Below are 21360 nucleotides of genomic sequence, written 5' to 3'. Positions count from 1 at the left end.
ATTGAGCTTTTGTGTTGAATGGGTATAAAATATTTGAGAATGTAAAGAAACAATCCAAAGCTATGGAAGTGGGCAGATGTAGGCGAGGAGAAAGAGGGGGGCAATTATCACATGCAGTGCGCATCGGATGTCAGAGGTAGTACTGGCCACTTATATCAAGGGCTTGGGTGAAATTGACTTGAAATACAACCATTCCGAAAGGGAATGATACGCCTAGAACACAGGAGAAAAAGACAAAAGAAACAGTAGATCGTGATACACAAGATTTCAACACAAAACGCCAACCCTCCAGGGCTATTAGTCTTCCATCGCGTCGTCTCCATAACCTTCCCCGCGTGGGCCAGCTAGACCCCTCGGTGCAGGGGACGAGGCTTCATGTCGTGCGTAACCATTGGCGCCTTCATAGGTAGAGGAATTTTCCTCACCGTCCACGTCGTCTTCGTCGTCCTGATCGTCAGAGAAGTCCCCTTCCTCGTCGGCTCGGAGAGGAGCACCTCCATCATCTTCTTCACCAGAGACTTCGCCAAGGAGTTCGCGGTCGAGATCGTCCAGCTCTCCCTCCATGTAGTCATCGGGTCCGTGCTCCGGGTCCCAGGTTGGGGTACCCATAGCTGATGGCACAGCCCCCAAGCCATCAGGATGGCCGTGACTGCCCTTGGCCTGAGACGCTGCGGTTTTCTTGGTAGTGCCAGGAGTGCCCGTTACACCCGTAGACTTGCGCTTGGCAGCAGCACTAGGGCGAGGACGCGGACGGGATCGGTTGTTGGAGCTTCGCACATCAGCTTCCAGGGCCGCCTTGGCCTGGTATCGCTCCTCGCGCTCCGTCTTGCGATCCTTCCTGGGACCATTGGCTTCGGTGTAATCCCAGCGATCGAGTCGGCGGGCAGCTTTTCGCACTACAGAGAGAACGACGCTTGCACATTCTCCAAAGTCATCCTCTTCTTCCGGGTTCGGGAAGAGACCACCCTTGCCCCACGAGGTTTCTTCGTCATCTGTATCGTAGCCCTCGGGCAGACCCTGAAGCAAGCGACCGTAGCGCGCGAAAGGAATCTCACTCTCCCGTTTAGCACGGAGAACGCGGTATGCGTTTGATTTACGTTTGGCCAGCAGATAATCAATCCTCTGCCGACGATTTTGCTCAACGGCAATCTGGTGCTGTGTAAGTGGCCGCATCCGACGCATAGTAGGCGCCGATGAAAGCGAAGGCTCGGCAATAAAGCGGTTAAGGATTGGATGGTTGGGGCCCGGAGGAGCGGGGGAAGCATCGGGGGTATGTTCCATCCTCGTTTTCAAGATAAGGCGCTGTTGGCCCACGGCTCGGTTAAGCGATGACTCGCGCTTGGCCTGTTTAGGGCGCGGACGTGAATTACCAGGTGTCATTTCATCGTCCTCGTCATCCAAGCTGCGTTTAGCAGAAGGATGGAGAGGGGTGGACATAGCAGAGCCACGACCTCCCATACCAGAGTAGTCTCCTGTGAATGATTCTTCGTCAAAGCCATATTCTGCGGTTAGAAAAGGTTAGCGTTCTGAGGACGTGTATATAAGATAGCTATTCGAAATGCCGAGCTCACCTTTCTTGGGTCGCTTGGGAATGCGCGGTAGTGGTTCCTCTTCTTCCAGGATGCCTGCACCAAACGTCAGTCAAGTCCCCATGTTCAACAGCAGTCAGAACTAGACACGTACGCTTGCGCTCTAGTCTTTTGGACTCCCCGTATTCCTGTTCCTCAGGTGTATCTAAATTCTCCTCACTGGCTTGTTCCTCTGTCAAAATATCAAAGGCAGGTACTTTCAAAGGAAGGCCCTCGGAACCCTCCCCTTCCACACCCGGACCAAACGGATTGTTCAGAGCAGCTTCGTGACTGAAATCACTCTCTAGATACCACCACATCAGCCAGAGGAACGCCCTAGCGCGACTTTGGCTGCTAAGTGTAGATCTCATGACCAGGTCGAAGAAGTCTCGCGGAGGAAAGAAGTGTGTTTCCGACACTTTGGGGGCGTACTGCGCCAGAACAAAAATCAAATTCACTGGGTTCGTCCGGGGTATATTCTGCCGCTTAATCTTTTCCAAGGTATTCGGTTGGTCTACATCCTCTGAGGCGCCCTTAAGAATGGACTTGAGACGGGGAGCATCCTGCAGCTGCTTGTAGGCATTGGAATCCTGATGCGCTTGTAGTGAGGGGATCGAGTGGTAGGTTCGGAGTTGAGCACGCATTTCGGGGAAGACTAGAAACCAGGACAATAGCAATTAGCACGGAGAAGGTAAATTATGTTGAGGGCATAGCTGCAAGCGTACAGTTAAGGGTAGTGTTCATGCGACCGAAATTGACCAGCAGACAGACCATAGCCATATTGATAGCCGCAGGTTTGTCGTTCTGCAGTTTATCCTTCAGAATCTTGCTGGTCTTGCTGCTCCGGGCCATTGCATTGATGTAGACATCCGCGAAGTCCATTCCCTTTTGTCCGTCGGGATACCGCGTAAAAACAGGCGTTTTGTCCTCAAAGACCAGCTTCAGGAATTGATACTGGATATCTTTGCGCCATAGAGGTATGCCATCATCTTTCTTCAGGTGTCGAATCTTGTTGCCGGAGTAGACAGAGCCAATTGTGCCGTTCGCTTGCCGCCGTGTACCGACCGTCGCGCTGGCGGTCATGCCGTGAGACTGGTCATCCGCAGCTTCGGATGCCGCGAAGGACTCGTCCATCATGCTGTTTTCAAAATCGGCCATATTGGGTTATTGGAACGGGTAGCAAGTCCGCGATCGGATTCTAGGAGAATCGCAAGTTGTAATGTGAATTGCCCCCTAGGAGGCGGCCGATGAAAGAGGCAGAAGTAGTATAAGAGAAAATCAAAAGAAAACAGATAAAAGTGAAAAGGAGTGCCAAGTAAAAAAGGGAAAAGGGAAAATGAAGTTCAAAAAGCCGGAAAAAGAGGAAGAAAGCAGAGCCGAGTGGCCCATGAAGGTATAGCTGGTGTGATATCTACCCGTCTCAGACCTCACGCGTTTAATATGCGGCTAATGCCACGCATTTGGATTTGCAAGTACATATGTAAGCAATAAAGTACCATTGACTACCCTACATAGGGACTAGGCAGCTATACGTACCATATTTCCTCGGGGCTTTCCTGTCTTAGCTGCCGCTTTTATAAGGGTGCTCAAGAGTCAGGCTCACTACAACTGTTGCAAGTTAGATTTTAGCCCTCAGACTCAGTGAGCTGCTCAGACCCATCACGTGATGGGTCAGTGATGTCTAATATAAACGCTCACTTGGGCACTTTTTGCAAATTATTATTTGGGGATCTCAAATATAAAATTGCTTCAAGGTCTACACTACACCTCTAGTACCATGATAGAATATAGAGTAGCTTATGGTGAAATAATAAGGTAGGATTCTAACCCTAAGCTTTTAATTAACTACATAGTAGAGTCCTTTCGGTTAGCAAAAATCGGGACGTCTGAATAGCAGTCTCCAATTTATTATAGAATATCTGAATCACATCCCAAGGTACCAAGTGAGTCAAGGTTGTTCTCTACGTCTTGGAGCGTAAAATACCGCGCTAATCCTGTCTGTGCCTTTTGTACTGTATACTAGTACCGTTGGCATAACAAAAATAACATGAACCCACCTTTCTCCGCAAGAAATATAAAGAAACTGACCAAATGCATATCTCCTATGGCCCTAATTTTACAGGCTCCGCTCTTCAGCATCTTCTTTGCGTCAAAGGTGGAACTTGTTCCAATTAAACTCCCGGGGATTGCCAGTCCAATTTTACCACGAGATGCTGCTGCTAGCAGCGTGCGGATGCTTTAATAGTCGTTTGCACCCATTTTTCCTCTCATCTCTTTCACCATGTATGCCTCCCCCTTTCACCCCTCATCCACACGATCATATGTGGAATCCATTTCATCTCCACCTGCAGCCCTGAGTAGCTTCTGTCGTCCAATTACCTCTTGTCTGCCATGTCGTAATCGCAAGGTAAATGTGACCGCCGACAACCGCAATGTTTGGTGTGTGAGCGAGGCGAATATGCCTGTTCTTACGTCTCGAAGCCTCAGTCGCCCGGGCTGGCCTCAGAGTCGGGCCGGATCACCAAACGAAGTAATGCCCCCAAGATCTCTTCATCCACGCTAGCCTGAATCAATCCTGGTATTCAGCGCCTTGGTAACTTCATGGCGCAAGCGAAAGCATATGAGGCATCGGAGCATAGTCCCTCGTCGCTGGACTCATTCACACCCGCCCCTCATAATGCGTCACCTCTACAGCCGCGATCGCAAGAAGATGCACTGATTCTTGATAATGGAGTCCCCCACTTCATCTCCGGCAAACACTGGGCCTGGATGGCAGCAGAGGTGCGCTTCCCGTTGTTCTTGAAGCTTGTGCTCATGCCAACCTTGGAAGGCAAAGCGGTACTAACTAAGCCTCCGCTTTCTTAGCTCCAAGACATCCAATCGGTTCTTGCAGAATCTCAGAATTCCTCCGAACAGGCGCTCGAAGATGTCATCTGGGACGCCGATTCCCCTATAGCTAATGGCGCTACCTTCTGGCCCGATACACGAGAGGATTGTTATTTGCTCCTGAATGTTTTCCTGGCCAATGTCGACCCAATTCACCGAATTGTCCATCGGCCGAGTTTAGGCCGTCGCTTTGATACATTTGTTCGAACCCATTACCTTCTAGAGAACGATCATATCCCGACAGGGACCAGTAGCAATATGATTTCCCACCCGAATAATATGGACCCATTCGAGCCGCTAGCCATGTCCATCTTCTACGCGGCTGTCAACAGTATGAAGGATTCCGACATGGTCACCATGTTCGGCACTGATAGGTCTCACCTCCTGAATCGATACCGCACGGGAACAGAAGTACATCTGAAACGGCAGAAATTTATGACCTCAAGGAGCTTTGAGGTTTTGCAAGCATTTGTGATTTTTCTGGTAAGTTTCAGGGAGAGAGGAAAAACAGTCCCCGTATTGAGCTAAACAATATTCATACACCAAAGACCGCGCAATATCGGGAAGATGACATGGGCAAGGTATGGCCGCTGACTGGGCTGGCTATTCGGATGGCGACAGTCCACGGACTCCACCGGGACCCTTTAGCTCTACCGCTGGGCACGATGGATGTTATACAGGTGGAGCTGCGTCGCCGCTTATGGGCGCAAATCTGCTACTTAGATTTCCGCGCAGCGGAGGATCATGGGTTTGCGCCTTCGATTCACGAGTCGGACTTCGATACGCGTCGACCTGTCAGCCTAGATGACGTCGATCTAATCGAAGGGGTGGCATCCTCGGTTGGACTCTCGGATGTCCCTAAATTCACCGATATGACTATCTATCTCCTTCGGACCACCGCGGTCCAGTATTACGGGCGCATTATTCAGGTGACGCATGCTTCGCGAAAGGGATTGCGCACCAACCCCCGTGGTGTGGGCGAGGCCGAAGCATTAACGGAGCTACAAGGCCTGTTCAACACTGCTGAGACTATCGCCAGCGAGTTTGAGAAGAATCTAGATGATCTCGTTCGATACTGCGATAAGAGGGTGAGTATGCAATCAATGGCCTTAGACTTGAGAAACCACTTGAAATCCAAATTCTGGGTCATGTTCTGGATTCAAATCTCTCGACAAGATCGCGAAAAGGTCATCAGTCCCGCTATGAGAAGAAAGTTAGCCCTCCGACCCTCCCCCTCCTCCCCCAACAAGGGAGAGTAAATACGTTTTCGCTGACAGTATCAAACGTCAAGTATATTCGTGGACGCCGCCACAGCCGTAGAGAACTGGTGTGCAATTGCCTGCAGCAAGGCCTGTGAACCCTTCCAATGGCATATCTTCTCCCACGCCGGCTTCTACTTGATTCTCTACGTACTCTCCGAACTCCGCAGTCCCGGCTTCCAATCCCCGGAGTGGGCCGATCTCCGCCAGCGAGGCCTCCAATTAGCGAACGCCATCTACGAGATTCGGGGTCAGCATACCGCCGGTGCATGGCCCGCAATCATTTGGTTGGTGAATCGGATTCGATTCCAGCAGGGCCTCGGTTCTGGGATCGCTAGCAACCAGCCAACGGGGACTGGTTTATCTGAGAATAATCCTCCCATGTCGAAGGAATATTTTGCTGCTGCTGCTCCTCCAAGCTCGGCCGTGCTGGGCCTTGATACAGCGGATTTCATGGGTTTGGTGAATCTGGAGGAGTTTGATTTTGAGGACTTCGCCAGTTTGGGTCCGATGGGGTGCCATGGGTCACAGTGATTGATTGCTGGGCTTGGTAGATCGATTTAATTACGTTCGTGCAAAGCATCCTTTGTGGGATATGGAATAGTTTCTCATTTCTCTTTCTGGAGTGTTGGAGAAGGGTGGATAGCAGATGGATTGAGGTGTATAGTATTGCGCTCTAATTTGACCGGACAAGGAGTGGGTCTCGTACGAGGCGCGAGACCCACCATCGGCCGAGGTGGATCATACCTAATAGGTATAGGGTTGATGATTTTGAATATATATATCTGCTTGTCAGAAGAGATGATAGGAGCATTCAGCATTCACAAGCATGTCTCTCAATAGAAACAATACACCCGAGTCTCCAGCATTCAATACGATGCAATCCCCAAGAAGCACAACAATGCCAGAGTACGAAACAGAACCCAAAAAGCTCATGCAAGATAATACCAAGGCAGAACTCGGAAAGCAAGAAATTGATCATGATTTGGAACACGTTCGCAGAGGATTTCTTCGGTGGTTATGTTTCGTTCCAGCCTTGCAGGATCCGAGGCAGTATACCCCGGGGATGAAGTGGGGTTTGACCTTTATTGTGGCGATGGGAGGGTTGGTGGTTCCGCTGAGTAGTGGTGTTTTGTTCCGTAAGGCATCCTCTTCCCTAGTCAGAACAAGAAGCTGACTGGATTTCAAATAGCCTGCCTGATAGAGATCGCCGAGGATATGCATACCACCGTGTCGGTGGTCAACTTGTCTATCGCTTTTGGCTCACTCTCTGTTGCCATCACACCCTTGTGGTGGTCATACCTGGCTGAGCTCTATGGTCGTCGACTGGTATACATATCGTCATTCTTTTTCCTTGGGATTTTCAATATTCTGGCTGCTATCAGCCCTAACATCGGCATGTTTATCGCCATGTGACTCCTTGGGAGTGCATCCAGTGCGTCCCTTCAAGCTGTCAGCGCCGGTACTATTTCAGACATGTTCGAAATGCAAGATCGCGGCAAGGATATGGCTGCGTTCATGCTAGGTCCCATGCTGGGGCCCATGTTTGCACCTATTATCGGCGGGGCGCTCACGATGCGTTGGAGTTGGCGCAGCACACAGTGGTTCATGGTCATCTATGGTTGGGTCTTGCTTGCTGTGATGGTCCTCTTCATGCCGGAGACAGCCACCAACCTCGAAGAGAACCGCCGTGAGCAGCGAAACCACGCGACCAGTCCCCGCAACAAAGCCCTCTACTTCCTCCTGAAGCCTTTGGAAGCCGCCAAGCTCCTCCAATACCCTCCCATCCTGATTACGGTCTATTACACCAGCATCATCTTCGCCACGTACTATCTCATCTGCGTTTCCATCGAAGACACCTTTGCCTTGCCACCATACTCCTGGAGCTCTATTATTGTCGGAGTGGCTTATATTCCCGGCGGCTTGGGCCTACTCTTCGGTGCGATTATTGGGGGCCGCTGGCAGGATTATATCATGACGCGGACAGCTCGAAAGGAAGGCCGATACGATGCTAAGGGGGAATTGATCCTCCACCCGGTCGATCGTCTAGGCGAGAACTGCCTCCTTGGGGGCATTCTCTTCCCCGGGGCACTCTTGTGGTGGGGATGGGCGGCTGATAAGTATAAGTTCTGGCTAATCCCGGTAAGTGTATTCATTCGTTTTATTGCCTTTAGGCTTCAAGCGGGCACTGATCTACTTGATAATAGCTCCTCGGAAACTTCTTCTACGGGTTTGGCGGAATGATTCTCACCAATGTCACTATGACAATGCTGACGGAATTTACACCGAAGAACTCTACCATCGGCGTCGCGGTGAATAACCTCATGCGAAACAGTCTGTCATGCGTGAGTGCGATCATTGCGCAGCCGTTATTTGATGCGATTGGCACGGGTTGGTCGTTCACGGCGGTTTGTTTATTCTGTCTGCTCAGTGGCGTCCCGTTGATCCTTCTGCGGATCAAGCGGGATAAATGGAGTCGACAGATGAAGGCTACGCTAGGAGGTGAGTAGGAGTTTCTGTGGAAGATGAAGGGGGAGCCTGATCATTACTAGGATGACCGGTTGCCACCCGACTACTGGCTGCACTTAATTTCGTTATTTGTGTTTGGCTACGCGTATGAGGATTATAAAATAAAAACTGGGAAGTGATTACTACGGTGCTAGCTACTCCCCTGCCTAGGTGGTTATGCTAAAGTGTCATGAAGTAAGAAGTAACATATTCAGGAACAGTGGTTTCTATGCTAATTTCGTTCGGCTTCAAACTGATGGTAAAAGTAAAGTAATAGGTATGTATGCACATATTCAAAGGCCTGATCTGATCAGTGTATTCGCACAGCAGCACCGAGATGGCGAAGCACCAGGGCAGCTACGACCTCAATCTTGATGCCAGCTTCCTCAAGGACCCCCTTTTGATCAAAAGATACACGTATCATGGAGAAGAGCAATTCTTTGGCATCTTCGAACCCAAATTCACTCACTTAGAAGCATCCACTAAAACAAGCGAATTCCTCCTCTTCCACGCAAGTAAAGAGACCATCGAAACCATTTTAAAATCCTGAAAACGAAGACGCCTCTATCTTAAGACTTTGCACTTCCTTTAATCTTAGTGAACAGCTCTTAGTCACTATAGGACCAAAGCCACACGGCGTAGCAGCCGATCTTATTAGGAGGGATCAGCAGCTACTCCGATTGGGTGGCGGAGAGAGGAAGACACTAAAACAGTAACCAAAGAAGTTGACCTCTAAATAATGTCTCGGATGATGCATACTATTACAGGGTCACATTAGGGGCTGGGCATCATCTTAGCACTGGTCCAGTCGATCCCACCTCGGGGCAATCCCCTTTGTAAGGATTCTAGCATTACATTATCTTTCAGAATACGTAGTATAACCAGCATCAGCAAGATATACATTGAAGTCAACATCATCGAGATGTATCTCGTCGTCGTGAATACCTGAACAAACAATCTCCTCGGGATCAGGACCATGCTCCTCAGCATAGGGACTACAGAGGCCAACGTAGGGCTCCCATTCCATCGGCTGGAAATCAGGATCCGCAAGCCGCTTCTCCTCTCGTTGTCGGACAAAGTTTTCGAAGGCCATTTTCTCCGGAACTTCCTTATAAGATAGATGCTCCAGAATAGCGACGGCTTCCGAAAACTTCAGCTTGAGAGCAAGCTGGAGGTCTTGATAATCTGGACGAACTCCATCAGCTATCTCAACACCGAAATCGACCCAAAGCTGGAGAGACACAATATCGTTTCTACGAGCGACATGACACAAGATGACATCGGATTTCGGGCGAATCCCAAGTTTGAGGAGTTGTAACAACGAGGAACCCGTTTGATCATTTGCTATGATAAGCGGGTCGTCTAAGCAACTGCTTGGTGGCTTCGCCCCTAACTGTAAAAGATATTCGAGAATGGCTTCGTACCCCTTCTCAACGGCTTCGCCTAACGCCGTAGAGTCGTCCCAGCGGTTTAAAGGACCTAACAGGGCTTTGACTATCAACTCGACGATAGCTTGATGGCCAGCGCCAATTGCCCAATGTAGCATGGTGCGCAGCTATAACGGCACACACATGCGGCTTGGTCGAGTCTCGGTAAGTAATATCTCCAAAGTCTCTATATGGTCATTTTGAGCAGCTAGGAGAAGCGGATTGCGCTGTGTTTCGCGCTCGTAGCCTAAATAGGCATCGTTGCATAGTGGCTCAAAGGATGCGATGTTAGTACCAACATGTAGGAATCTTTTGATAAGAGACGAGTTTCCATTTCTGGCCGCGGATAGAAGCCCAGAACCTTGGTGATACTAAGCATTAAACTGACACAGAAATGGGTGTAAAAGATAATATAGCCTCCAGTTGATTCGTACCAGAGCGAAAATGTCGTTCTGGTTGGAAAGAGACTTAGCCACCAGAAGAAGCAATTCATTTGGCAGTTGGGAAAAGCTCATGTCTGTGGGACTCCAAAGGGCACAATGAGTGGTTTCTAGAAAGGGAATCCAGAACTTAACCTCGACTTGATAAGAAAAGGAGGTTCCAGCGTTGCGGATTTCCGAGGTCGTCCGGTATAATAATGTAAATTTAGAAAAGTCCGGGCTCCTACGTATGTATGTAGGTTGATTTGCTTATAATGCCATACCTAAGAGCACCCAGACTGTCTACATCCTACTGGAATCCTACTTCAGGACCTTGATAATTGGAAGCACTTTTTCGAAATTGCATTGGATAAGAGGACTTTCCTTCTCGTGGCCATCTCAGTGCCGTTGGTTCGTTTTTTTCCTTCCATTTCGAACCCGAGAATTCATAAGTATACCCATTCTTCCAGCGGCGACAGCATCCTATCCCCCAAGGTCCGAGAAAAATGATTAGAATAGACAAGGAAATGAAGCGAGGTGCTCCTATTCGGAGACAATCAGCCTCCACGGACCCGAAAGCAGAGGACATGTAGTTGCAGGTTAAGCCAACGCCATACAGAATGCAAAGAATACCCATTTTTGGTTTCGAAAAACACCAGCCGCGCCGTAAAGTGTAACGGCAAGATAACCAGTATCCGAAAAAAGCCCGGAGAAAGAAAGCGCACGTTTTTGTTTTCGAAAGAAAATCGACTGCAGAACGCACGAGGGCAGCAACAGAAACAAATGTCCGCCATGAGATACCGACGCTGTAAAAAGTCTATGCTGCATATGATGAATGCGGCCATAACAACACCGAGAAGATGAATGCGAAGAGAAAAAGAGAACTTTTCGAGATGATGAAAAGTCATCAATCTCCGCTCGGCGCACGCGCGTCACTCGAACGTATCCCCAGTGGGGATGCTCGAACATAAGGGGTATCTGACGAGAGCGGACATAGGAAAAAAAAAGACAACGCATTCTATGATGTTCATGCAGTTTCGATCACAGGTTGCCCGAAGAGATTAGGTGGCGTCTCCTAGGAGCAAGAAAAGAAGACCGGACTGCGCGAATGCCTCGTATCCATACCAAGGCAATATTGAAAAGCCATGAATAGAATCAGCGAAGAGAGACATGAAGAGGAACAACAAAGGTAACCAGATTAAAACAAACGCAAACGTGGAAAATATGAATCTAAACAAGCATAGGAAAGTCGTGCAGTCATGACAAAGCCGTCCCTGAGAGATAGCACAAGTAGAAAAGAACTCAGGGACTCAATCTGATCGTATCCGTCAACGAGAGACAAAAGAAAATAAAGCAAGGGAGCCAATCAGACCCGAGGGCATCGTCAAAAGACCACGACTGATTTACCACCAGGAAGATGGGCCGGAGGAGCCGGAGGGGTTGCCGTAGCTACCACCGCCGCCGCCGTAGCCAGCACCACCACCACCACTGTAGGCGGGGGCAGCAGCACCGCCGTAGCCGCCACCGTAGGAGGGAGCAGCACCACCAGAGCCACCGTAGCCGCCGGCACCGCCGAAGCCACCACCCATGCCGCCAGGGACACGACGCACATCACGAGTGGCAGTAGCGCCACGGCCACGGCCACCACCACCACCACGGCCACGACCGCTGCTGAATCCGCTACCTTCGCGGGCAATGCTCTCCAGGAAAGCGGGAACCTCCTGGTGGGCCTCCTTCAGGAGCTCGAGCAAGTCACGAACAACACCACGGTTGCCACGGTTGAAGAAAGCAGTGGCGATACCAGTGTTACCGGCACGACCAGTACGACCAATGCGGTGAACGTAGTCATCAATGTCGGTTGGGAGATCATAGTTGATGACGTGGGTCACGTTAGGAATATCGAGACCACGGGCAGCAACGGCAGTGGCAACCAGAATAGGGCAGCGACCGTTGCGGAAGAGCTCCAGAGCACGCTCACGCTCGCGCTGGGTACGATCACCGTGAATGGCGGTCGCAGGGAAGCGCTGGTTAATGAGGAAATCGGAGAGCGAGTCGGCCATACGCTTGGTCTCAACGAAAATAAGAGTCAGACCAGTGCTGCCGTGGGTGTGGAGAATGTCCAGCAGGACGGAGCGCTTGTCGGCATCCTCGACATACTCGACCTTCTGGGTGATGTTCTCCGAAGTACTTCCGACACGACCAACGGACAAGAAGATGTAGTCCTTGAGGAAATCACGAGCAAGCATCTGGATATCGCGGGGGAAGGTGGCCGAGAACATGAGTGTTTGGCGATCGTCAACACCGGGCATATCCTCACCCTCAACAATGCGGCGAATCTGGGGCTCGAAACCCATGTCCAACATGCGATCAGCCTCGTCAAGAACAAGGTACTTGATGTTAGCCAGGGAGATACGGCCACGCTCAATCAGATCAACCAGACGACCGGGGGTGGCAACGAGGAGATCGCAACCACGCTCGATCTGACGAAGCTGAGAGCCGATGTCTGCACCACCGTACACGACACAGGGGCGAACCCACGAGCGGTAAGCGAACTTGCGAGACTCCTCGAAGATCTGAGAGACCAGCTCACGAGTGGGAGCAAGAATGAGGGAGGTGGGGTAAGCCTTGCGCTGGCGGCCGTAGCTGAACTGACCACCACCACCACCCTGGACAGGGGCGGCAGAAGGACCGTTCTGGAAAGCCTGGGAGAGGATAGGGAAAAGGAAACCACCGGTCTTTCCGGAACCAGTCTGGGCACAAGCCATAAGATCACGGCCGTTCATGACGATGGGGACCGAGTACTTCTGAACGGGAGTAGGAATGACATAGCTGGCAAGCTTGATGTTGGCGATCAAGTGGTCGTCCAGAGGAGGGTTAGTGAACTGGGTGACAGGCTCTGGGACATCATTTCCGGAAGCCTCGACGGGAATATCATCGTAGTTGGAGAAGTTGATTCCAGTCTGCTGCTTAGTGGGGTCGTTGGGCACTCCGAACAGCTCGCGCTCCAGGCGAGCATTGGCGGGACCGGGAACGTGCTTGCCATCGCGCCACTGGCCGTCGCCTGAGCCACGAGCTTGCTGGGAGGAGCCACCACCACCGCTGTAGCCGCCGCTGCCGCTGCTAGCACCACCACCATAAGAAGATCCTGGGTTTCCGTAAGCATTGGGATTGAAGGGCCGGAGTTTTCCGTCGGGGTTCCAGCTGGTCATACCGTTCGCGGGGCCACGAGGGCTGAAGTTGGGAGCGTTAGCGTTGGCCCAGTTGCCACCACCGTCACTAGAAGACACAAAATCAGTCGCCACTTCATGATGTTCAGTCATTTGGGTACTGTACCGAGGACCACCGAAGCCAGGTCCAGGAGGAGGAGCGTCGGCGCTGGCACTGGGACCGGGGGCGGGACCAGGACCGGGACCACGCTGGCGAAGGTGAGGAGGAATGTAGGCAGCACGGCCAACAGGGGCGTTACCCTGGGGGGCGTGCTGAGATTCGTTGAGGGAAAGGTTTCCCATTTGCAGACCGTCGGCCATTTTTGCGGTTGTTGGAAATGTCTATTGCAAAGAAAGAGTTAGAAGCTGCTCGATATCGACCAAAGCAGGTGAACGATACTGCGTACAGTTTTTTTCTGCTTCACCGGAAAAGATTGATCGTAGATAAAGCGCAAGTGATCTGGAAAAGATACTTGCAAAGAAGAAGAAATCCACGTAAAGTGTACCTTTAGAGAGAGAGAGAAGAGAGAGACGGTGAAAAGATCAAATCGCTTTTCTGTTTTAACTCGATAAGAAAAAAAAAAGATCGAGTGGCAAACAAGAAAGCTCAGTAAAACCTCAGAGAAGATGGAAAATGCAAATCTCCCGAATCTAAGAACTCTAGAGAGAAGAGAAAGAGAGAGAGAGAGAGAGAGTAGTGAGAAAAGGATGATGGAGGGGGGTTGAATCAAGAGAGAAAGAGAACGGGTGGATGAAGTCTGTGGGAAGGAGGCAACAAAAGTTGGAGAGTTTGGGGCGCTGTGTGGCTGTTGGAGGTACTTCGGAGGAACCTATCTTTACAGTGTAGAGGCCCGCCTACTAGAAGTACTTATTAGGTACCTTACCGCCACTGAAGAAATTTCCAGTCGCCAGTTGCTGCTCGCGGGCGGTCTGGACGCCATGTCTGACTAAGACAGGAGGCGAATGATCTGACTGGATGATTTTCCACAGTCCACCAAAGTATATCACCACCTACGTGACCAAGTAACATTCATGGATGATCTATCAAGTTATGATGATGAGAGTCATCGGACATTGAAATCCAGGGGTTCAGGGGCGGGCTGAAGAGCCAAAAAGTAATGTATAATTGATCTAAAAATAATCACTTATGCATCGTACTGTTCTTTCCCTTGCTGTTGCTGTTGCTGTTGCTGCTGGCCTCGCCGACGGGCGATCCAGATACACACAACGGCTACCAGAACAAAGAGAATCACGGCCGACTGCAGGGAGTAAGATGGCGTGGCGGCCTGGGAAGCATCGGGAGCTTTGTCGGTGACACCCGGCTCTTGGTCGAGTTCTTAAGATATCCAATATCATCAGCCACTTCCGACCAGCAGCAGAGAAAACATCGCGCAGACAGTCACCTGTCTAGAGCTCATCGCGGCTACCTTTGTCCTCAGTCTCGGCCTCAAGCTCGAGCTCACCGCTCTTCACGATCTTAACCGCCAGCTTGGGCTTGTCGCCGGTTTCCTTAGGAACGTTTTGGATCTTATCGACAATCTCGTAGCCCTCGAGGACCTCGCCGAAGACGACATGGCGGCCATCGAGCCAACTGCGTGGTTTCAGTCAGTTATTGCACCAAAGGAATCACTGCAAGGGATACGAACGAGGTAACAGCGGTGGTGATGAAGAACTGAGAGCCGTTGGTGTCCTTGCCGGCGTTGGCCATGCCTAAGAATGGTCAGTGTCCGTGAGATTTAATCAAAAAAGTGGAAATGCATACTCAGTTGGCCCTTCTTGGTGTGACGCAGCTTGAAGTTCTCATCCTTGAACTTGTTGCCGTAGATCGACTTTCCGCCGGTGCCTATACACATTTAGTATTATGCAATCCAACCTGCTCAGAGGTTCACAAACCATCGCCCTTGGTGAAGTCACCACCCTGAATCATGAAATCCTTGATAACACGGTGGAAGGCAGAGTCCTGGTAACCAAAGCCCTTCTCACCAGTAGCCAAAGCGCTAGAAGTGGGTTAGCATATGCAGGATAAACGTCGGGGATCTTGACATAGCAAGTTCACCATACCGGAAGTTCTCAGCAGTCTATAAAGAAAACAATGTCAGCAATAACTCTCAATTGCTGATTCCATGGGGATATAGTTCTACGAACCTCAGGGACGGTCTTGCCGTACAAGCCCATCACAATGCGACCGAGGGACTCATCTCCATGCTGAATATCGAAGTAGACCTGTCATCAAAAAAATTAATTACCGCTTGCATATAGACCGAGCTAGAACATCAACGTCAATCACCTTGGATGTAATCTTAGGGCCGCGAGGCTCCTTGGACTCTTCGGCCTGAACCAGCGCAAAGCCGACGGCGAAGACCAAGAAAAGGGACAAGAAAAGATTCCGGAAATACATGCTTGCTAATTGCCACTGCTCTGGTAGGATACAGTGAAAGGGGAAGATGGAGCAATTGGGAGGGGAAGAAGGCCAGCTTGCAATGGCGTGCGGAGAATAGACGGGTTGGTGCCATATAATTCAGGCACCAAACAACCACGGAAAAACGTTAACGTTGACGGGAGGATTTCTCCCGGAGTTCAACGAGAGCAACAAGTGACGGCTCCATTCGATTGTCAGGACACCAGCCAGCCAGCACAGTTCAAGATGGTATGATATCTACCGTCAAGATGTGATATATCTCCAAAGAAACCCCGCTAATAACTCTTAGGTCTTCATCCTTGGTGTCAATTTCCCCGAGCGGAACCTGCTCAAGGCAAGCCAACCTTCACGATTGCGCCCGCAACCTCGATATCCCAACTAACATGCATTTATCGCAACAGAAATCTCTCGAGACCTTCTTCGGAATTGGCGCCAACAGCTCCGGCCGCCTCATGTCCCGTTTCAACATCCACCCGACCTGCCGCGTCGGCGAGCTGGCCAACAAGCAGGTCCTCGACCTCACAGCCGTGCTGTCCGATATGAAAATCGAGAACGATCTGCGCAGAGAAGTTCTGAACGATATCAAACGCATGAAAGAGACCGGAACTTACCGCGGCCGACGTCATGCGCTGGGCTTGCCTGTGAGGGGACAGCGGACACGGACTCAAGTGGGTTTCCATTTTCCCCCTCGTGCTCTGTTGATATCTTAGCTTGCGCTGCTATATCTCAAAGACACCATACGAGTTCATGACTAACGAAATCTCAATAGATCAAAACTCCTGTCAAGTTGAACCGCATGGAGCGCAGACTATAAACTTGGCGGTGTCGTTCGATTGTTACTTTTATGGGATTGTCTCACTATTTTGCGTGAGAGGCATGGATCTGGCGTTTTATTGATTCCTGGCACTCGACCTTTGCCATGTTGTATGTGAATGGAACCCCTCTGTGGATGTATTATAGGCTAGACATAAACCTGGGGTGAATGGAAGCTTCAAAACAAAAATATATGTACGGCAAAGTCGTAGTGACTGTCAAGTTACAGTTTGATATATATCCAATTCCGAGCTAAAGATATACGCGAAGATGGAAAAGTAAGGAGAAAAAAATATGTGTAAGTCTAAACTTTTGCCCTCAACCAAGTGTTAAACGCCAGGCCCATATGTGCACTCATGCCTTCGAAGACAGCACGCCTTCGCCGCGGTTGATCTGGATCCGCTTATCCTCACCCGCGCTGACAATGCCCACCGTCTTGTCCCAGCACACGCTGAACACCTTGACACCTTCACCGCCAACCCGCTTGCTGTCCGACTTGCCCTCCTCCTCGAGGCTCTTCCGGGTAATCGAGTAAACACTCTCACCAACAACACCTTCCTTGTCGGTCTTGGTGGACCGGATATCCCAAATTCTGCAGGTGCCGTCGTGGCTACCGCTAATGAGACCATATGTGCTGTGGGGGTCACGGGCCAAGCTGACAACAGCGTTGGTGTGACCTCGGAGAGTCATGGCAGCCACAGTCGTGGCAGATGCACGAGGATCAATCAGAGTGATGTGACGAGCAGCAGTACCGGCAGCCAAGAGGCTGAGCTCGGGGAGGTGCTCGAGCGAGAGGAGAGAGTGTGATGTGGTGCGAGTATCAACCAGAGCACCAGTGACCAAATCCCAGGTCCGCAGGGAGTGATCCCATGAGGCCGAGTAACCAACGGTAGCATCTTTTCCGTCGAAAATAGCAGCAGATACAGGTGCCGTGTGAGCCGACATAAGAGTAAGAGGACCACGCTGCGGTGTGCTGACGGATGTGTTCAGCTTGCGGCGCTTTGTGTTCCGAGCATTGCTAGAAGGAAGCAAGTTCTCAGGTGCTGCCGGAGCATCAGCCTTCTTGGTTGACCAGAATCCAACGGTGTTGTCTGCCGAACCAGTCAACAGACGGTTGGACTTGGCATGAACTGCTAGTGACTCGATTCCAGCCTTGTGACCGTACAGCTCCAGCTGAGGAGAGATTTTTCCAGTGAAACCACCTTCACCCTCGGTATACTTCCACAGCCGGACCGTGCGATCAAGACCTGCCGATGCGATCTGGTTCGGGGAAACGAACTTGGCGGCTCTGATAGAGGCGGTGTGGCCACCATCAGCGGCGGCAGGAGAGGTCGCGATAGTCTCAGACGACATGTTCCAGATGCGAAGCAGACCATCGTAGCTTCCTGATAGGATTCTTTCCTGGCCCTTGGTGAAAGTCGCACCTGAGGCCCAGGATGCAGCATGTGAAGTCGTGGAAAGGACGTCTGTTGCGCTAACCCAATCATCGTGCTGGAATGAGGCGATGTGCAGGGGCGGGATCAAAGCTCGAACATATTCAATCTCGAGGGTTGTCTCAGCAGAGATACCGTTGTCGACCAAATATTCATCAATCGAGGTCCGCAAAAAAGTTCCATTGATCAAAAACTCAAATGGAATGGGCTTTTCGCTCGAGAGAAGGTTGTTCACAAGTGTCGACAGCGCATATCGTCGAAGTCCTTTTTAAAGGAAAAGTCAGCACTTGATACTATCATTTATGATTTTTGATCGGCAATGGGTCTCTCACCAGTAGGAACAAGAATTGGGCCGGTGCTTTCAGGCAGAGCAATATCCTCCTGCTGGCTGATGAGCTGCACTCGGACTTGTCTCTGCGCAGACTCTGCTGCAGCAGAAGTAACCAAATCTTCACTCATTTTAAAATCGTTCAAATTGCTGCCGATGTTGCAGATGGAATCTTTTTTGGTGGCTGTCGCATTTTCGGCGGGTGAGGAAAAAATACGGTGACCCGTGCGGCACATTTGCGCAGAGCGCGGAGATGGTTCCACTTGGTCTACATAGTTGATTGCAACAGACTGCAGCTTTAAGATATATATGGTGAATATATTGTATTTCTATTGCGTGAATGGGCTTTATCCTCTGGGCGCTTTTCGAATATCCGAAATAGCACGTCGCCGGTAATCAGACTCTGCAAACAAGGCCTCGATCAGGTCAATCACTTCATCAGCAGAGAACTCCAAGCCCAACTCTCCTTCGAGCCAAAGGAATTTGATATCGGCGAGAGAGCTCTCCAGGATATTGATCATATATTGGAAACGGAGCCAGCTCGGAACGTAGATGGCAGTGACAGGCAATGCTTCGATATCACCATTTGTCTCGGGCATAAAGAGGTCCTCCAATTTTGTGAGTTGGTTACAGAAGGAGACCAGTTGCCGTGACTGATCCTCCGAGATATCACCCAGATCTTCGATGTCGATGACCACCTTGTTGATCACGGTAGACAAGAGAGATCCAACTGATTGGAGCAGCGCGGAATGAGACAGTATGGGTTGCCATTCCTTGTAAACATCGCGGATTCGGTCGACAGTTGCGCTAACAGAATTCTCACAGTCTGCTTGGAATGGCTGCTCAGAGCATTGTCCAAATCCTTGGGTTCCGTCAAGAAGATCTGTGACGATTGTGCGCTGCGTCTGCATCTCTTTGCTATACGCAAGTTTGCCAAATTTCTCTAAAGCTTCAACATCGGGCTGAAGTCTGGAGAGATCATGTTCCTCGACCAGTTTCCGAATTTCATCGGCAAGGTACAGACTATCATTATAGAGGTACATCTGCCCTGAAGTAAGTTTCAGTGAGTAGAATGTGGATGATGTAGCTTTGAACATAGCCAGGATCAAGGTTGGCAATGCAAGAAGACCAGAACCAGAAGAAGCGACGCGGGAATTGGCATGGCTGAGCTATAGTTAGTTTGATGCAAAAAAAAAGTTGAAGAAGCATGATCGGGATGGCATGACTTACGCAGGCTGCGAAATATCCTTCGAATCGGTGATCTGCTGCTGAACGACCTCAAGAACAGACTCGGGGATATCGGTGATTGTGAAGACTTCCTTCAGGGTGACCTCTTTTGGTGGTACAAATCCAGTTGTATTCTTCTTGTCGGTTGGGTTTGTCGCTGCTTTGTTCTGAGGCTGCGAAGGCTTATTATCGACTTTATGGTCATCTTCATCTTCATCCCCCCAGCCCCAGGCATCATCAGCGTCATCATCTTCCGTAGAGGTAACTGCCTCTGGTCTGGCCTGATCTGGAGTCTCCTCAATGTCCTCTTCATCAAGACCCCACGCACTAACGTCTTCCTCTTCTTCCTCGGGCTTTGTTGTTTCTGCTTTCTTGGGCTCATCTTCTTTATCATCATCCCAATCCGCGTCCCAGTCATCATTGCCGGCATTCTCCAATATAGCACCCTCAGCCTGAGAAACCTTTTGCTTTTCAATTCTTTCGACCTGTTTCGTTGTTCCCTGACTGGCGGCAAGGACTTTGCGAACGCTATCGAGCGAGTCGACTCTACGCCGGGTCAACCACAGGCGTGGAGCTTGGTTGACCCACGAGACGAGTTCTTCTTGGCCAGTCCAACCCCAAGACGCTATCTGCTTGGTGAACTGTGAAACATGGTTCAGGATGTTCTCAAACTCGGCGAGGCCACCTAGATCGGTGGGAATAGCAGAGGATAGCCACTCGGAGATCGCCTTCGAGGAAATAGTCACAATGAACGATTCGGAGAAAGTTGCGGACACCGGTGACGGTAAATTTTGTCGCAAGTAGCCCAAAATGCTGGAAAGGCGATCCAAGGTCTCCAGTGCGGTTGTCTTCGAGGCCTCGGGCTCAATGCGAATGCTGGTCTCCGTCACCAACACATCATGGCTGGTCCCATCAGGATGAGGTAGCAAGATGGGATATACGATCGTAGACAAGAGGTCCTTTTGTAGTTTCTCAATGGCAGATGTGAGTATACCCAGTCGGGCCAGCGACGTGATAGTGCTCTCAAGAGAATCTGCATCTGCATCTCCGCTGGAGACATGGAATTCGCCTTGTTGTCGGTCAACTTTCAATTGATCAGCCCAGCGCGAACGAAGCGCCTCGACAATCTCCGATCGCAGCAGTGTCACCTCGTCAGAGAGTATACCCATCACATTTGTATTGGTAAAGAAGGCATCCTTTCCAACAGTCGCGTCGGTAGACTCTAATTGCTCAATTGCGGTGGTTATCTGGCCACTTTTGAGGGCAGCTCGCCCTATTTCAAGCTGCTGGCACAAACGGTGCACCTCCTCTAGGGTACCCGCTACGGCCTGATTAAAGGCAATTTCTGTCTCAACCAAGGCGACTTTCGCCCTCGCATCTTCAACCTTCGCCTGCAGGGGTTCGGTATGCTCATGCTGTGCGACTATTTCTCGCGCAGTCAATCTTGAGCGTTCTATGTCGGCGTGAAGTTGTTTCGCTTGGATAATCCAGTCGTCGGCATCGAAGGTGTTCTCGCGACTCAAGGAGCTAATCTCATTCTAATGAAAGTAAAACAGCGCTGGTCAGTAATCACCGACGTTCGTAGATGGACATGGGAAACTCCGTACCTCTACCTGCTCACGCGCCCTTGATATAAGCTCGAGTTCCCTGGCGAGAGCAGCTGCCGGGAACTTACCAGCAACTACACTCTCCTCGGGATATGTGCCCTCGGTGACGAAGCCTAGCACCGCCTGGCACAGCTCCTCGGTATTTCCTGTCATGACGCCAGCTCGGAAAGAAGTACGAATTGTCAGGGAACACGAGCCTCGGAGCTTCGGAGATACAAAGTATGTAGATGCACATGTAAAGAGTTGAGCTGTCAACAACC

General features: G+C 50.5%; 10 protein-coding genes across 10 annotated transcripts; 4 read left to right on the top strand and 6 right to left on the bottom strand.

The window, feature by feature from the left end:
- Window positions 1–297: 297 nt before the first annotated feature.
- N7471_011268 (uncharacterized protein) lies at window positions 298–2726 on the bottom strand (the record flags this gene model as incomplete). The annotated part of the gene is made up of 4 exons (XM_057283987.1): window positions 298–1502; window positions 1572–1625; window positions 1684–2223; window positions 2294–2726. 4 exons carry the CDS (start codon window positions 2724–2726, stop codon window positions 298–300), a joined length of 2232 nt encoding a protein of 743 aa, XP_057130253.1.
- A 1443-nt stretch (window positions 2727–4169) lies between these two features.
- N7471_011267 (fungal specific transcription factor domain-containing protein) lies at window positions 4170–6247 on the top strand (the record flags this gene model as incomplete). The annotated part of the gene is made up of 4 exons (XM_057283986.1): window positions 4170–4349; window positions 4434–4937; window positions 5003–5667; window positions 5746–6247. The coding sequence occupies 4 exons, from the start codon at window positions 4170–4172 to the stop codon at window positions 6245–6247; spliced, it is 1851 nt and encodes a 616-aa protein (XP_057130252.1).
- A 295-nt stretch (window positions 6248–6542) lies between these two features.
- Window positions 6543–8223, top strand: N7471_011266 (MFS transporter; the record flags this gene model as incomplete). Its single annotated transcript, XM_057283985.1, has 4 exons — window positions 6543–6852; window positions 6906–7125; window positions 7150–7855; window positions 7921–8223. The coding sequence occupies 4 exons, from the start codon at window positions 6543–6545 to the stop codon at window positions 8221–8223; spliced, it is 1539 nt and encodes a 512-aa protein (XP_057130251.1).
- A 335-nt stretch (window positions 8224–8558) lies between these two features.
- On the top strand, window positions 8559–8771 carry N7471_011265 (uncharacterized protein; the record flags this gene model as incomplete). The annotated part of the gene is made up of 1 exon (XM_057283984.1): window positions 8559–8771. The coding sequence occupies one exon, from the start codon at window positions 8559–8561 to the stop codon at window positions 8769–8771; it is 213 nt and encodes a 70-aa protein (XP_057130250.1).
- Window positions 8772–9077: 306 nt separating this feature from the next.
- N7471_011264 (uncharacterized protein) lies at window positions 9078–9767 on the bottom strand (the record flags this gene model as incomplete). The annotated part of the gene is made up of 1 exon (XM_057283983.1): window positions 9078–9767. The coding sequence occupies one exon, from the start codon at window positions 9765–9767 to the stop codon at window positions 9078–9080; it is 690 nt and encodes a 229-aa protein (XP_057130249.1).
- Window positions 9768–11470: 1703 nt separating this feature from the next.
- Window positions 11471–13594, bottom strand: N7471_011263 (DEAD/DEAH box helicase; the record flags this gene model as incomplete). The annotated part of the gene is made up of 3 exons (XM_057283982.1): window positions 11471–13212; window positions 13279–13343; window positions 13401–13594. The coding sequence occupies 3 exons, from the start codon at window positions 13592–13594 to the stop codon at window positions 11471–11473; spliced, it is 2001 nt and encodes a 666-aa protein (XP_057130248.1).
- An 824-nt stretch (window positions 13595–14418) lies between these two features.
- Window positions 14419–15671, bottom strand: N7471_011262 (uncharacterized protein; the record flags this gene model as incomplete). Its single annotated transcript, XM_057283981.1, has 8 exons — window positions 14419–14609; window positions 14701–14864; window positions 14920–14983; window positions 15036–15116; window positions 15167–15270; window positions 15335–15351; window positions 15419–15496; window positions 15561–15671. The coding sequence occupies 8 exons, from the start codon at window positions 15669–15671 to the stop codon at window positions 14419–14421; spliced, it is 810 nt and encodes a 269-aa protein (XP_057130247.1).
- A 246-nt stretch (window positions 15672–15917) lies between these two features.
- Window positions 15918–16506, top strand: N7471_011261 (mitochondrial 37S ribosomal protein uS13m; the record flags this gene model as incomplete). The annotated part of the gene is made up of 4 exons (XM_057283980.1): window positions 15918–15920; window positions 15982–16026; window positions 16094–16360; window positions 16462–16506. The coding sequence occupies 4 exons, from the start codon at window positions 15918–15920 to the stop codon at window positions 16504–16506; spliced, it is 360 nt and encodes a 119-aa protein (XP_057130246.1).
- Window positions 16507–16859: 353 nt separating this feature from the next.
- N7471_011260 (WD repeat WDR12/YTM1 family ribosome biogenesis protein) lies at window positions 16860–18397 on the bottom strand (the record flags this gene model as incomplete). The annotated part of the gene is made up of 2 exons (XM_057283979.1): window positions 16860–18202; window positions 18271–18397. 2 exons carry the CDS (start codon window positions 18395–18397, stop codon window positions 16860–16862), a joined length of 1470 nt encoding a protein of 489 aa, XP_057130245.1.
- Window positions 18398–18613: 216 nt separating this feature from the next.
- Window positions 18614–21253, bottom strand: N7471_011259 (uncharacterized protein; the record flags this gene model as incomplete). Its single annotated transcript, XM_057283978.1, has 3 exons — window positions 18614–19430; window positions 19497–21031; window positions 21101–21253. 3 exons carry the CDS (start codon window positions 21251–21253, stop codon window positions 18614–18616), a joined length of 2505 nt encoding a protein of 834 aa, XP_057130244.1.
- Between the last annotated feature and the right edge of the window lie 107 nt (window positions 21254–21360).

This window comes from Penicillium samsonianum (assembly GCF_028829775.1).
Source record: "Penicillium samsonianum strain IBT 33392 chromosome Unknown utg000007l_segment0_segment0, whole genome shotgun sequence".
NCBI lineage: Eukaryota > Fungi > Ascomycota > Eurotiomycetes > Eurotiales > Aspergillaceae > Penicillium > Penicillium samsonianum.
This window is presented reverse-complemented; position numbering and strand designations above follow the sequence as displayed.